This window comes from Lycium ferocissimum, chromosome 8, assembly GCF_029784015.1.
Source record: "Lycium ferocissimum isolate CSIRO_LF1 chromosome 8, AGI_CSIRO_Lferr_CH_V1, whole genome shotgun sequence".
In the NCBI taxonomy this organism is placed as follows: domain Eukaryota; kingdom Viridiplantae; phylum Streptophyta; class Magnoliopsida; order Solanales; family Solanaceae; genus Lycium; species Lycium ferocissimum.
The window spans coordinates 47,274,133-47,288,330 of NC_081349.1; the positions used below are offsets into that span (position 1 = coordinate 47,274,133).

At 37.4% G+C, this 14,198-nt stretch overlaps 1 protein-coding gene across 2 annotated transcripts; it reads right to left on the reverse strand.

Moving 5' to 3' along the window:
- Positions 1–214: 214 nt before the first annotated feature.
- Positions 215–3,542, reverse strand: LOC132068659 (nucleoside diphosphate kinase 1-like). 2 transcript variants are annotated; one of them, XM_059462322.1, is made up of 4 exons: positions 3,409–3,542; positions 2,858–2,906; positions 1,674–1,905; positions 215–614 (listed from the first exon to the last, which is right to left on the reverse strand). In XM_059462322.1, the coding sequence occupies exons 1-4, from the start codon at positions 3,457–3,459 to the stop codon at positions 500–502; spliced, it is 447 nt and encodes a 148-aa protein (XP_059318305.1). In that variant the 5' UTR covers positions 3,460–3,542; the 3' UTR covers positions 215–499. The 2 variants fall into 2 exon arrangements, with proteins under 2 accessions (XP_059318305.1, XP_059318306.1); XM_059462323.1 differs by having other exon boundaries at positions 517–654.
- Positions 3,543–14,198: the final 10,656 nt, after the last annotated feature.

The following is a 14,198-nucleotide window of genomic DNA, read 5'->3' on the forward strand; positions in this document are numbered from 1 at the left end:
TTATGCTTGGTAACATTATAAAGTGGTTATAAAGATCAACACATTTGCTCATTTGAATAAAAACAGAATACATGTAAAAACTAAGCTATCATTTTAACTAAACTATCTACTTGATACGCACACTTGTAGAATTGTGGGCACTATTTTTTCATTTTTCCCTTACAATTTTATTGAAATCCTAATTGAACCGATAAATAAAAAATGTATACTAACGCCCTGCAACACTCTAAAACACTGATATATATGATACAACTTCCACTTCAAGGTTTTTTTCTTAGACAATTGATGAAGCTGACAAATGACAAAACTCAATTATGTAAAGTGTAGCAGAAGTGAGATTACTAACTACAACTATCTCATATCATATCTTAAGTCTTCTTGACATACCCAAAAGAAAGTAAATCTGAAACAACGATGTTTTTACTCAAACAACAGTCAAAAGTTCATAAGCTGCAGGCAAAAAAGATAAACAGGACACCAATAGAGTAGCTAAAACCTTTTACTCATAAATCCAAGAATGAAGACTGCTCTGCCACTCTGCAACACCTTCAGGAAACCAAAGAGCAATTTCCTTCTTAGCGCTCTCAACGGAATCACTTCCATGAATAACATTCCTGCACAATTGCGAAGGTTCTCAAACTTCCAGCTACCTCGCTAATTTGATGGGGCAAACATACCAATTTACTGGTCGTCTCAAACAGCATAAACAGATAAGAGGGGAACTAAAAAGGATCTGCTTTCCAAGATAAGATGTAGACCTAAGGACCTAAAATGGAACTTAAAATTTTAAAGATAAATCATGGACTAGATCAACTTGTGGAATAGCAAGATAACAGTAGCTGCAATCAAAGCAATAAAAGGAAAGGGGAACTTGGCACAGATGACATTTTGGGTGTGTTTGGTATGAAGGAAAACGTTTTCCCAGAAAATAAGTGGATTTGTTACTTATTTTTTGTATTTGGTAAGTAAACAAAAAATATCGTCCCAAAAGCATATTATATAATCTAGGCAAACACTGTGGGGGTGAGGGTGGAAGGTTTTGGTGTCGGGTTGGTGGGGATGGGGGCTATGGGGGTGGACGTGGAGTGTGTTGGAGGGTGGAGATGAGAGAATTAATGTGGAATGCCACTTATTTAACTTGTTTTGCCTATTTCCACTGACCATTTTCCTCACTGTTAAGAAACTTGTTTTTCTAGAGAAAATGTTTTCTAAAACTTTTGACCACCCAAACATGGGAAAAAGTAACACAATTAGTTTCTGGTTTCGTCCATGCCAAACACACTCTTCCTGATGACATAATCAGCACTATGACTATGCAAAAAAATTAAACATGAACACGAATGGAATTTGGCAATTCCACTAACAATGAACTTTGGCTATTTTGAGTTCATTGTTCTACATTCTTTTAGAACTCCAGTCCATGTTAAAGATGCTGATAAAATTTTGCAACGAATGATTATCCTTATGATCTCAATAACCGAGCAATCAACATCATTAGTAGTGTAAGAGCTTGAAAGACTGAATTATGTTACATGATTGAGCAACGAAGTTATAAAGAGTTTTAACTTGGGGTTAGGTGTGTTGGAACACATAATTAATCCTAACTATTGTGACATTGGCTTGAAAGAAATGCACGCTACAGAAAACACTAAACTGGAAGTTAAATGTTTTACCTCCCAATGTCAATAGCAAAATCACCACGGATGGTGCCTGCAGCAGACTCCAAGGGGTTCGTTGCTCCAATTATCTTCCTACCAGTAGTAACTACACCCTTACCAGCCCATACCATCGCAACAACGGGGCCAGACACAATGTATTCCACAAGCCCATTGAAGAAAGGCTTTGCAGACAAGTCCGCATAGTGCTTCTCAGCGAAAGCACGATCCACAGTTATAAGCTTCAAGCCTAGATCCAAACACAGTAGCCAACACGACAGGTTTAGTTCTAGCAAATTAATCAAAAGGCCCCCAAAAAATGCAAGAAACTTACAATCATCTAATAAAGTTGTTACCTACATATCAAACAAAAAAACCAAGAAGGAAAATACCAAATGATGACTGGTAGAATCATGTTATCCTGGCAACAATACTTAGATAAGCTGACCACATAATTTGCTTCTTCTATTGTATGCTGATAATCACCATAGAGACCACAAGAAAGCACTATAAAACATCGTGTTGACTAAATTTTACACTAGGAAAAGCTCTTATCCTTTACAACGGGGAATAATAGTTACTTCCTCATTTTCAATTTGGTTGTCTTACTTTCCATTATAGCCTATTTAAAAAAAAAGAAAGCCAATCTCTATATTTAGTAACACCCAACATCTTACATGGCATATTTAAGACCACAAGATTCAAATAGCATTTTGGCACATTATACACATCTTTAATCTAACACCACATTCAAAAGTATTCTTAATTTCTAAAACTACATGCCGAGTCAAACTAAGACAAACAAATTGAAAAAGAGGGAGTAATGATCTTAGTAAATATTAGCTGAATCATCATCATGCAAATCCCAATGGGTCCTGATTGTAATCACTAATCATGACAATTAGGGGTGGAGGGAGAGTGTTAGCCGAACCCAGTAGCTTTGGTTCAAACTCTATAGACTATAGTTGTCTTAAAAGTTCATTGATTATGTATAGATATTTAATTTAAAACCCCGTAACCTAAAAAAAATTAGACTCTAGAACCCATAATTTTCAAATCCTGACTCCGCCTCTAACTGTGTGATAAAAAAAATGTTACATTAAAAAGTCCTTGTTGTTAGATCGATTTATCTAAATACAATACCAGCAAGAAACTAATCATCCTACTAATCAGAATTAGGAGAATGTAAGGTCAAACTTTACCTTTCAAAGAGAAACCTTTCTTCTCAAATCTTCCAATAATCTCACCGACCTGAAACATAAAATCAACAATAAATACAAAATTAATCAAAGGAAAACAACTTCAATTCATCCCAATTCTTTAGCATCTGCGTTTAAAATACTAGATCCACCATATCTAGGAATTATAACAAACAAAACAGAGACCTAGATGCCAAATTGGTACTCTCTCCGTCCAAATTTAAGTGTCTTTTTTTCCGGCACAAACAGAGTGTATCTTTCTACGTTGACAATTCAAACATTCAATATGAAAGTTTATAACCACATAATTCAAAGCACATTTTAATACACATTTCTAATTCAGGATGACAAGATTTAAAAGTGTCTTTATTTCTTAAACTCTATATCTAGTCAAAACTAATACAATTAAATTGGGACGGATGGAGTACTATTTAAAGAACAAAAACAAATAAAAGAAAGAATTACATCAAACAGGGATTAACAAAAGGGCAGCTCAATAAAATTAATAAAAAAGAAATTTGAATCGAAGAGCATAAGTTAATAGATATATGAACCAGGCCACGTTGGACACCATCAGGCTTGATCATGATAAAGGTCTGCTCCATTTTTTGTTTATGTGATTAGTTCTGAACTATGCACTAAAGTAGTGAGAGTGGAAGAATAAGCTGTGTTTGTATGAATGTGGGGGAGTGTGATCTATGGTACTTGGGATGTTCTGTTTTGAGAAATACTACGTGTGACTATTTGGTGATGTTTTGAATGTAGCCAACCATGAAGTTCCACGTTATGTTTGGTTTCCTAACCTCCAACACTAATTTTAATCTCCCATATAATTATTAACCTTTTTTTTTCATTTTTTTTTTATGCCTCCTCCCGAGCCCTTCCATTTTTGCTACCTTGGTGACTGAATCCATAACCTTTGGATTGAAAGTGAAAGGTGTTTACCATGAACAACCCCCTCTATTTGCATAATTATTAAGCTCATAGATGAGAAAATACTTTTTTTTCGACCATTATCTGGTATTTGCTTGGAGTTCTATTAGTTTGGTTCATGCCGAAAAGTTTCACTTTGAGGGTGTGTTTGGTTACGAAGGAAAAAGTTTTTGATGAAAAATATATTTCAAGACAATAGGTGAATTTCTTACTTATTTTCTTGTGTTCGATACGTAAACAAAAAATATTATCTTAAAAGCATTTGTATATAATTCTAGACAATTAATATGGATGTGGGGTGGGCTGTGGGTGTGTGGGGTGGGGGTGGATAAATGAGATGTGTTCCACGTAGATGCATAATGGGCGAATGTGGGACTGTTAGTGGAAGTAATATTTCTCATTTTTAAGGAACTTATTTTGCGCGTTGTGTGTGTATACGGTAAAAATCGGACAACGTTTGTCCGGTAAGGACCGGGGGCAATAAAGGAAAGAAGGCCGCTACTTGATGGGTTAAGTTTTGGAAGTAATATTTCGACCGTATAATAACTACCTTAATTTGATACAACATGCGGAATAAATACTTTTATTATAAGAAATTTCCAAAATCTGGTCTAGACTCATACAAGAGCTTCTAAGAAGTTTACAATTTGAATAGATAACCGTAGACCAACCGGATACGACTTCGTTTAAGGATAGAGAACAATGTAAATCTAAGGAGAGACTCGGGTTGCAATAGCTCACCCAAACGTCTTTGACGAATGCCTCGAAACGGTCGTGAGACTCCGAACATCACCTCGAAAATAACTCTACACCTGCAATGAGTGTAGCAAGAGTAGTATGAGCACAACACTAGGCTCGTAGGTATCATAGGCCGACAATGGTTAGTTCACGCATATAAACAAGAAGCAACTAACAAGTAAGCATATAAGTAATCAAACACAGTCACACATCTAGCACATGAGAAAGTCTTGCATTAACGATAGTCACAGGATCTCAATATCTCGCATTATAAGCCTAGGGAGAATTCTATAAACCTCGATTCCATCCAACCTTTAAAATAAATACTCACAAACAACAACTCGAATTCACAAATCAAGAATCAATCGTAGAATGTGCCATGCAATGACATGAATGACCATTCAAATGGAGTGCTATGCAATGCAATGTCGTGCTATGTAAATGTTATGCAATGCAAGTAGTCACCTCTCACACTCCACTCCCGTACACACATGCTATGGCAATGCCTCATAGTCATGACCCATGGGGGACCCGCGAAGTCCATGTACCACTCGCTCCGAATATAACCTCGGATCACGAGCACACTCTCACGATCCCGGCAAAGACCTCGGGCATCGGACACTCCATCGTTCCCGCAAGAAACCTCGGGCAACAAACACTCACATCTCTCTCCGTTTCAACCCGAGTCTCCTCACTCTCAAAGCAAAACCCTGAGTCTCTCAATCACTCTCCTCACCATTATAACAACATAAGAGTAATATGAAAGCATGTCATGCATGATATCAATCTCAATTATATCACCAATATGCAATAAACAAGTACAAGTCATATTATTGCCCACGGCTCAATCATCAATATTACCCTTCACTTTCATAAGGCGAGGGAGCTAGTATGTGATAAAGATACAACTAGGTGATAATTACATCACATAGCACATAGAATATGGGATGCATGCCTCGCATGGAATCAACCTCAATAATCACCGCAATCATAGGTTCCATAGATTCATACTAGGAATTGCAATTCAATATTCAATTCTCGAATAACCTTCCTCTTCCATATGACCAGTGGGAGAACAAGAGAGAGAGAATTATATCAAATACATGAAATCACAATACAATGACAGCTCACATAACAATATCGTAATAATGGCGACGAGCCCACCCACAAGCCCACATATCACAATAATGGCGACAAGCCCACATAAGAACTCGGTAATACCAACCTAGATGGAATTTACCTCCACACCATGCCCGAAGGCCTATCATGCTTTCCCCGTCAATCACTACTATTTACATACGTTTCGCTAACCGGAGTCTAGACATAAAGTAAACCGTAACCTACCTCAATGCCGAACACCAGTGTGTCACGAACTTTCACGCCAAAGCTTTTTCCTTCGAAGTGCTTCCGATCGGACAAGGTCTTTAGTGCTTATTCGTCACACAATATGTGTACGCTACCCAATAATACTTCAACCTATATTAAGACGCCAACAACTATGGTTAAGCTACGGGGAGATTCAAACGTATTCTAACGTTAGTAACTCCTTTCTAGATGTTTAGGCGATGTTTTCTCTTGTATCTAAACCAACCACATACTACCAATACAACATCAATAATTATGTGTTCAATACCAATCCGGACAGCCCACACAATATTCTAAACAACCCACATTCATAACATGCAATAACGATTCACATACGGCTTCGACATTCTCAAGTTACTTTTATTAGTTTGTAGCCTTAACGTTTGCATGTAACAACTTATAACAGCCCATCCAACATACAATATGATGTATACTCTTAACTTATAATTATTCTTTCCAACTTAATGAAAACACAAGTCCAAAACAGTCCACTACCACAACATGTCCAAAACAGCCTCTAACCGACAACATAACGATGTTCGGAATTCTTGCAAACGTTTACGAACATACTAAGCCAACCACATGCGATTTTTATACATCATTTCATGTCTTCTTTTCATATAATTTTAGTAAGTTATGACCAGCTATCCACACGACAAGTACAACATCAATTCATACGCAACTACGCTATATCGTCATTTTTATAATCCTTATAACAACTCACAAATGACTTTAGTTTCAACTCCAACCATTAAACACCTTCATTTCCATCATAAAATTCATGATAATAACAATCAAAATATCAAGTAAAAACAGTTCACTAACTTCTTCACAAAACAGTCCACACACGGCTACACCATGCTTCAACATCGCTCACATAAAATCATAGATTCAACCATTTTCATACTAACATAACTTCACCTTTAACCTTCCAATTCTTTTCATTCTTTTTACCATGAGATCTATGATAGTAACAACCATATTTATTAAAGAAAATCAGTCCATTAATTCCACCAAAACAGTCCCTACGGCCAACTAACATTCCAACACCAACTTTCATGATTTTATGCACGCGATTCATGTTCGTCAAGTTACAACCATACTTCAACATCAACACATATAACCCCATAACTACCATCATGTTCCAACATCAACACACCTTATTTCATGCATACAACTTATATTCACACATCTACATCACCCTTAATACATGAAAAGAAAGTTAGATCTTACCTTGACAACTTGACTTCTCTACTTGGCTAGAGTTGGTGACTTGAGATGGAAATGGTTCTTGTTGCTCCAAAGACTATCTTCACGTTTTAGGGACCTTCTAAAGGGTTGAAACACCTTGGAAAATAATTTTTGGATCAAGACTCAAAGGGCTCAAAAATCAGCCCCTTGGCCGAATGCTCTCTCTTTCCCTCTCTAGGTTTTCTTTCTTTGTGTTGTGTAGTTGAAATGAATTGTGATGGCTGATTTCTTGGTCATTATTTGGTTCAACTTTGATGCCTACAAGTTGGTCACATGCTCCACTTATGGCATGAGTCACTCCATTAACTTTACACTTAAAATTCCAATTTTTTTTCTACAACTTTAGGCCAAGTGTGGCCAAGCCTCACCTTCTTGTTTCTCCTTTCTTCTTTCTTTTCAATTGTTTACAAGACAATTGTATGTGTGGTGAATGATTCATACACCATCCTTTGTCCATTGTAATTATGCCAAGATGAATGAGCAATATTTAATGTGAAATGATCCCTCCACCATGTTATGTCTTCCTAAAATAATGTATACTTTCATAAAGTAGTAGATGCTTAAATATTCAAATGCATGCTTCACATGGATGCCTTATTTTCAGTCACTTGGCTGAATTCCACACTCCTTTCTTTCAATTTGGTTGTCCACAATATAATGTAAGTGTAGTGGATGAATCACATTTAAATGTATATTTGTATGTCTCCCATAGTAGTCTTATTTAAGATGACTTTGAGTCATCTTTTGGACATGGCATGTTAATGTTCATATTGGCTCATTGTTGCCACTAATTTTAACTTAACACCACGATTAAGTAGTTCCTAATTTCCATTAATGCTTCTATACCAAACAAAATTTGTAGATAAATTGTGACTTCAAACGAAATCGGAAGTTAAAGTCTCTACTTTGTATCTTGAGATAGTCTTAATACTCAGCCCGACTTGAATCATCCATATCTCCTTACCCCGATATCATTTTGACGAGCTGTTTGTTGCGTTGCAAACTAGACTCGATGAACTTAATTTTAGGCTTTTGAAACACCTTAAAACTCCTCATATACTAGGAGATATGCCTCCTACAATATAGGCTAAAATCGGGTCCGAGATTTTACCGAAATTGTTCCGATTCATTTCGTTTAACTTCTAATCCTCTTCCAACCTCATGTAACCTCTTATACATACATATACACAGTCATTTACATCCATAACAATTCATATACATGTCTCGAAGGGTCCGTAGAATCACAATAACCATAAGTAGAACTCACAAAGCTTCGACGAAACTCCAATCGAAAAAGTATATTCCTATCTTTTGTCCATCTTCTATATCATTACTAATAATCTCAAATACTTTAAAAGGTCACTCACATTACCTCATATACATACTCATAACGCGATTTCAAATCCTTTAGGTTACCAGGTCACCTCGAGATACTTAAGACAACCATATTTATAACGATATTCTTACTAACTCGATTAACTTTCCTTGAACCTTCTTAACTCATTCTTTCTTGTTTTAATACAAGTAGCAAGGATTATTATGGAGTGTGACATTCTCCCTCCTTTAGAACATTCGTCCTCGCATGTCAAATGAGGACTAAAACTCGTCAATTAAATAACCGAATCACCCGTTATCGCGTACTATAGACAGCAAGATTTGACCACGAAAAGGGTGTTTTAGGAATATTATGCCTAAAAGTGCTAAACGACCAAACAGGTCGTTACATCGTATACCAATTAAACAATCGCTCGTCCTCGAGCGACATGAGAGAATGAACGCCGACGGTAACTAAAGAATCTTTAATAGGACAATGCGGGAAACCTCTACGGAATGCATCATAAACATTTCTCTCTCGCCTTACTAGCCGGAACTCCCTCTAACTTAGATAAAAGACCTAATTTTCATATTTCCAAATTCAAATTTTCCCCCATCCTCGGTTTTCGAATATAAGCATTGCTTTTGTCGAAATGTTCTAATCCTATATAACCAAACCTATGAATGTTATCGATAGGCCCCACAATTTTCCTTAGAACCACACCAACCTTAGAATAAGACGCAAACCTTGCCCACTCTGAACTGGTAAAGTATTCTGATTTCACTAACCCTTCTTTCACCATTCTTAAATTTTCTTCGTACCACGACTTCTTAGGAATACATGAAGACCAACCCGAAACCACAACATACTCTTGTGTGAAAGACTCCTTGCTTTAGCGGAGCAACCTTAAGCGATCCCAACAAACCGATCCACTCATAATCGACCTTGCTAATTCTAAGTCTTACTTACACCTCCAAATCACAATGCAGAAGCATACCACCGAATACTCCGCAGCCAAGTTCGTAGGACACCATCCGATCACCCTATAACCTCTTGCGACCATAGTACCTTAAATCACTACCAAGTACTAACGTAACCCATTAATTTAATCATACTTTAACTCAACGGAATCCACAAACCCACTTTTCATGGATAAACCCCAATTTCTACTTTAGAAATTACGGATTAAAGTTTAAACTAAGGAATTGAATCAAGGGAAAATACCTATATTATGGTTTAGACCTTACTCCATTGAAGGAACTTGGAGAACGCCTTTGAATTCTCCTAAGTCCAAGCTTTCAATATTATGAGAACCCAAAAGCAACATTAATAACAAAAATGCCCAGCTGTTCTGCCTCGTTTCTCGTGCCAACTGATCCCAAAACTCGCTTTTGATGCTTCCAACGGATTCCTTGTGAAATTTCACTCAAGTTAGGCTTTTGAATCACTCAGTTTGACCTTATAATGAATGAGATATGGTGGTTTAAAGTTTTTGGAAAGACTGCAGATTTTTAATACGAATGAAATTTCGCAACTTTTAAGCAAAATTACACCAGAAAAACCAGCAGTGAATTCCTTTAGTAAAATTGTCATATCTCCCTCATACGATGGCGAAACGCGAGGAGACTTGTTGCTACAGCTCCGAAATTATGATACGGATCTAACGGTTCAATCGAAACACGTTTCCCCAAAATAAATAATTTATCCAAATAATTTAAATTCCAAAATTTTCATAGTGAAACCTTCTCCCAAAGTGAATCAAATGATATCCGTTGACTTCAAATTTTGCAAGCAGATCAAAATAAATACTACGGCGCTTCTAGAATGGACGATACATCAAAAAGAGGATCGATTTTCAAAACGACCGATCGCTGCTCAAACCTGTTAATATTCTCATATTCTTTCGTCGAAGTACCCTTGCCAAAAATCCTTAATGGAAATAATTCCCCTTTCTCCTTAGTTCATAAGTTCACTAACGTGATCACCGATATCTAAAAGTCTTTCACCATTAGTACTAGTCATACTATCATCATTTTGTTACCGTAAATAATTCCATTGACCCATGCCTTATTCAATAGTCCTCAAAAAGGTGCTCACATATGAATAACCAACCCTTACTTAACTATACCGAACCATACACATCTAACTAACCGTGTATATTTTTTTTTTTTTTTTTTTTTCGCTGGCCTTTGGTCAACCCTAAGTCATTGTATTCAAAATCAAAGAAATCCTCAAGATTTAACCTTTGCACAACTTTCCGATAATTCTCATTCGAAAACTTAGATGCAACACCCGATAATCCTTCAACTATACCTCCATCCTTGTCCAACGCAAGAGTTGTTTCTAATTGTCGATCACTGGCTCCCATTAGCCTACGACGAGTTCAGCAGACCAACGCATATACGACTTTAACACTACCCTAATACCAACCATTATGAAAATGCCCACGAATCAACACTCTTGGTTTCAACAATTCCCTCTATCATCACTAACCTCAAAGATGCCAAGCGAACCCACGAACACACTTTACAAGTGAATGAACACTACCGTCTATTCCACTAGACTTCACTTATCATAAGTAACACCGCAACCCGATTTCTATCGTAAAACCATTTTCGAAGAACTCACAACCACTAATTATATTCTCGCTATCACAATACTAATCAAATTTAAGCCAACTCCACATTTCATAGCCTATACAATTTGTGCACACGCACACTTTGCAACTTATCTCATAAACGTATCGTATACCAATTATTCCGTTCCTATAGTGAAGATTGATTTATCCGAGTACCCCCTTTCTTTTTTTTTTTTTTTTTTTTTTTTTTTTTACGCCATTTGTCACATCCTCAAAATAACACTCTTACCAAAATACCATAAGAACTCTTACTTTGCTATACGCTTCCCAAAACCGATCATATCATCAAACAAATCGCTCTTATTAAGCCATAAATGCACTCTTGCCCCTTCCGAGAAAACCCAATACTATAATTATGGAGATCCTATGACCCTATGAATCACCTCTCCCATCTCTTCAACCAACCTCACAATAACGAGCCTAACCACGACTCCACACAACCGAAACCTTAGGTCATATCTAGAAACCGAACTTAGTCACGCATCTAAATTAGGACAACACAACTCGTATCGTACCATGCCACATGTCGGAAACAACCGTTCGCGCAAGAATTTAAGGATGAGTTCCCATCATCCGGGAGAAGGTAAAACAGAAGTTCGTATACCAATTGGGATCAACTAGATACCAATTTGAATGAAGTAGCACGAAATAATGAAAGAATCAAGTTTCCTAGATGTCCCATAGCCTCCCAATTATAAGTGTGGCGCGCAACACACCCATAAGTAGGACTCTACTAGACATTGCTCTTGTACTTATAGACCGGGTAACCTAAGCTCTGATACCAACTTGTCACGACCCAAGTCACGGATCATGCGGGCACCCACACTACCCTCCCCTGGTGGGCGAACCCTTCGATAACTACCTTAATTTGATACAACATGCGGAATAAATACTTTTATTATAAGAAATTCCCAAAATCCGGTCTAGACTCATACAAGAGCTTCTAAGAAGTTTACAATTTGAATAGATACGTACTAAACCGGATACGACTTCGTTAAGGATAGAGAACAACGTAAATCTAAGGAGAGACTCGGGTTGCAATATCTCAAATAGCTCACCCAAACGTCTTTGACGAATGCCTCGAAACGGTCGTGAGACTCCGAACATCACCTCGAAAATAACTCTACACTCCTGTAATGAGTGTAGCAAGAGTAGTATGAGCACAACACTAGGCTCGTAGGTATCATAGGCCGACAATGGTTAGTTCACGCATATAAACAAGAAGCAACTAACAAGTAAACATAAGTAATCAAACACATACACATCTAGCACATGAGAAAGTCTTGCATTAACGATAGTCACGTGGATCTCAATATCTCGCATTATAAGCCTAGGGAGAATTCTATAAACCTCGATTCCATCCAACCTTTAAAATAAATACTCACAAACAACAACTCAAGAATTCACAAATCAAGAATCAAAAAGAACGTGCCATGCAATGACATGAATGACCATTCAAATGGAGTGCTATGCAATGCAATGTCGTGCTATGTAAATGTTATGCAATGCAAACAGTCACCTCTCACACTCCACTCCCGTACACACATGCTATGGCAATGCCTCATAGTCATGACCCACGGGGGACCCGCGAAGTCCATGTACCACTCGCTCCGAATATAACCTCGGATCACGAGCACACTCTCACGATCCCGCAAAGACCTCGGGGCATCGGACACTCCATCGTTCCCGCAAGAAACCTCGGGCAACAAACACTCACAATCTCCGACTTAAACCCTGAGTCTCTCCGTCACTCTCAATCTCCTACAGTAAAACCTCTGAGTCTCTCTGTCACTCTCAATCTCCTACATAAAACCTCTGAGTCTCTCAATCACTCTCCTCACCATTATAACAACATAAGAGTAATATGAAAGCATGTCATGCATGATAATGTCTCAATTATATCACCAATATGCAATAAACAAGTACAAGTCATATTATTGCCCACGGCTCAATCATCAATATTACCCTTCCCTTTCATAAGGCGAGGGAGCTAGTATGTGATAAAGATACAACTAGGTGATAATTACATCACATAGCACATAGAATATGGGATGCATGCCTCGCATGGAATCAACCTCAATAATCACCGCAATCATAGGTTCCATAGATTCATACTAGGAATTGCAATTCAATATTCAATTTCGCAATAACCTTCCTCTTCCATATGACCAAATGGGAGAACAAGAGAGAGAGAATTATATCAAATACATGAAATCACAATACAAAGTCACATAACAATATCGTAATAATGGCGACGAGCCCACATATCACAATAACCCGCGACAAGATCACAATAATGGCGACAAGCCCACATAATCGGCAATACCAACCTAGATGGAATTTACCTCCACACCATGCCCGAAGGCCTATCATGCTTTCCCCGTCAATCACTACTATTTACATACGTTTCGCTAATCGAGTCTAGACATAAAGTAAACCGTAACCTACCTCAATGCCGAATGTGTGTCACGAACTTTCACGCCAAAGCTTTTTCCTTCTGAAGTGCTTCCGATCGGACAAGGTCTTTAGTGCTTATTCGTCACACAATATGTGTACGCTACCCAATAATACTTCAACCTATATTAAGACGCCAACAACTATGGTTAAGCTACAGGGAGATTCAAACGTATTCTAACGTTAGTAACTCCTTTCTAGATGTTTAGGCGATGTTTTCTCTTGTATCTAAACCAACCACATACTACCAATACAACATCAATAATTATGTGTTCAATACCAATCCGGACAGCCCACACAATATTCTAAACAACCCACATTCATAACATGCAATAACGATTCACATACGGCTTCGACATTCTCAAGTTACTTTTATTAGTTTGTAGCCTTAACGTTTGCATGTAACAACTTATAACAGCCCATCCAACATACAATATGATGTATACTCTTAACTTATAATTATTCTTTCCAACTTAATGAAAACACAAGTCCAAAACAGTCCACTACCACAACATGTCCAAAACAGCCTTCCTAACCGACAACATAACGATGTTCGGAATTCTTGCAAACGTTTACGAACATACTAAGCCAACCACATGCGATTTTTATACATCATTTCATGTCTTCTTTTCATATAATTTTAGTAAGTT

Coding starts and splice junctions, on each gene's coding strand:
- LOC132068659 (XM_059462322.1), bottom strand. CDS start 3,459: ATGGAGCAGACCTTTATCATGATCAAGCCTGATGGTGTCCAACGTGGC. Junction 2,907..3,408: donor ATGGTGTCCAACGTGGCCTG/GTTCATATATCT, acceptor TTTATGTTTCAG/GTCGGTGAGATTATTGGAAG. Junction 615..1,673: donor TTTGCTATTGACATTGGGAG/GTAAAACATTTA, acceptor GCAATTGTGCAG/GAATGTTATTCATGGAAGTG.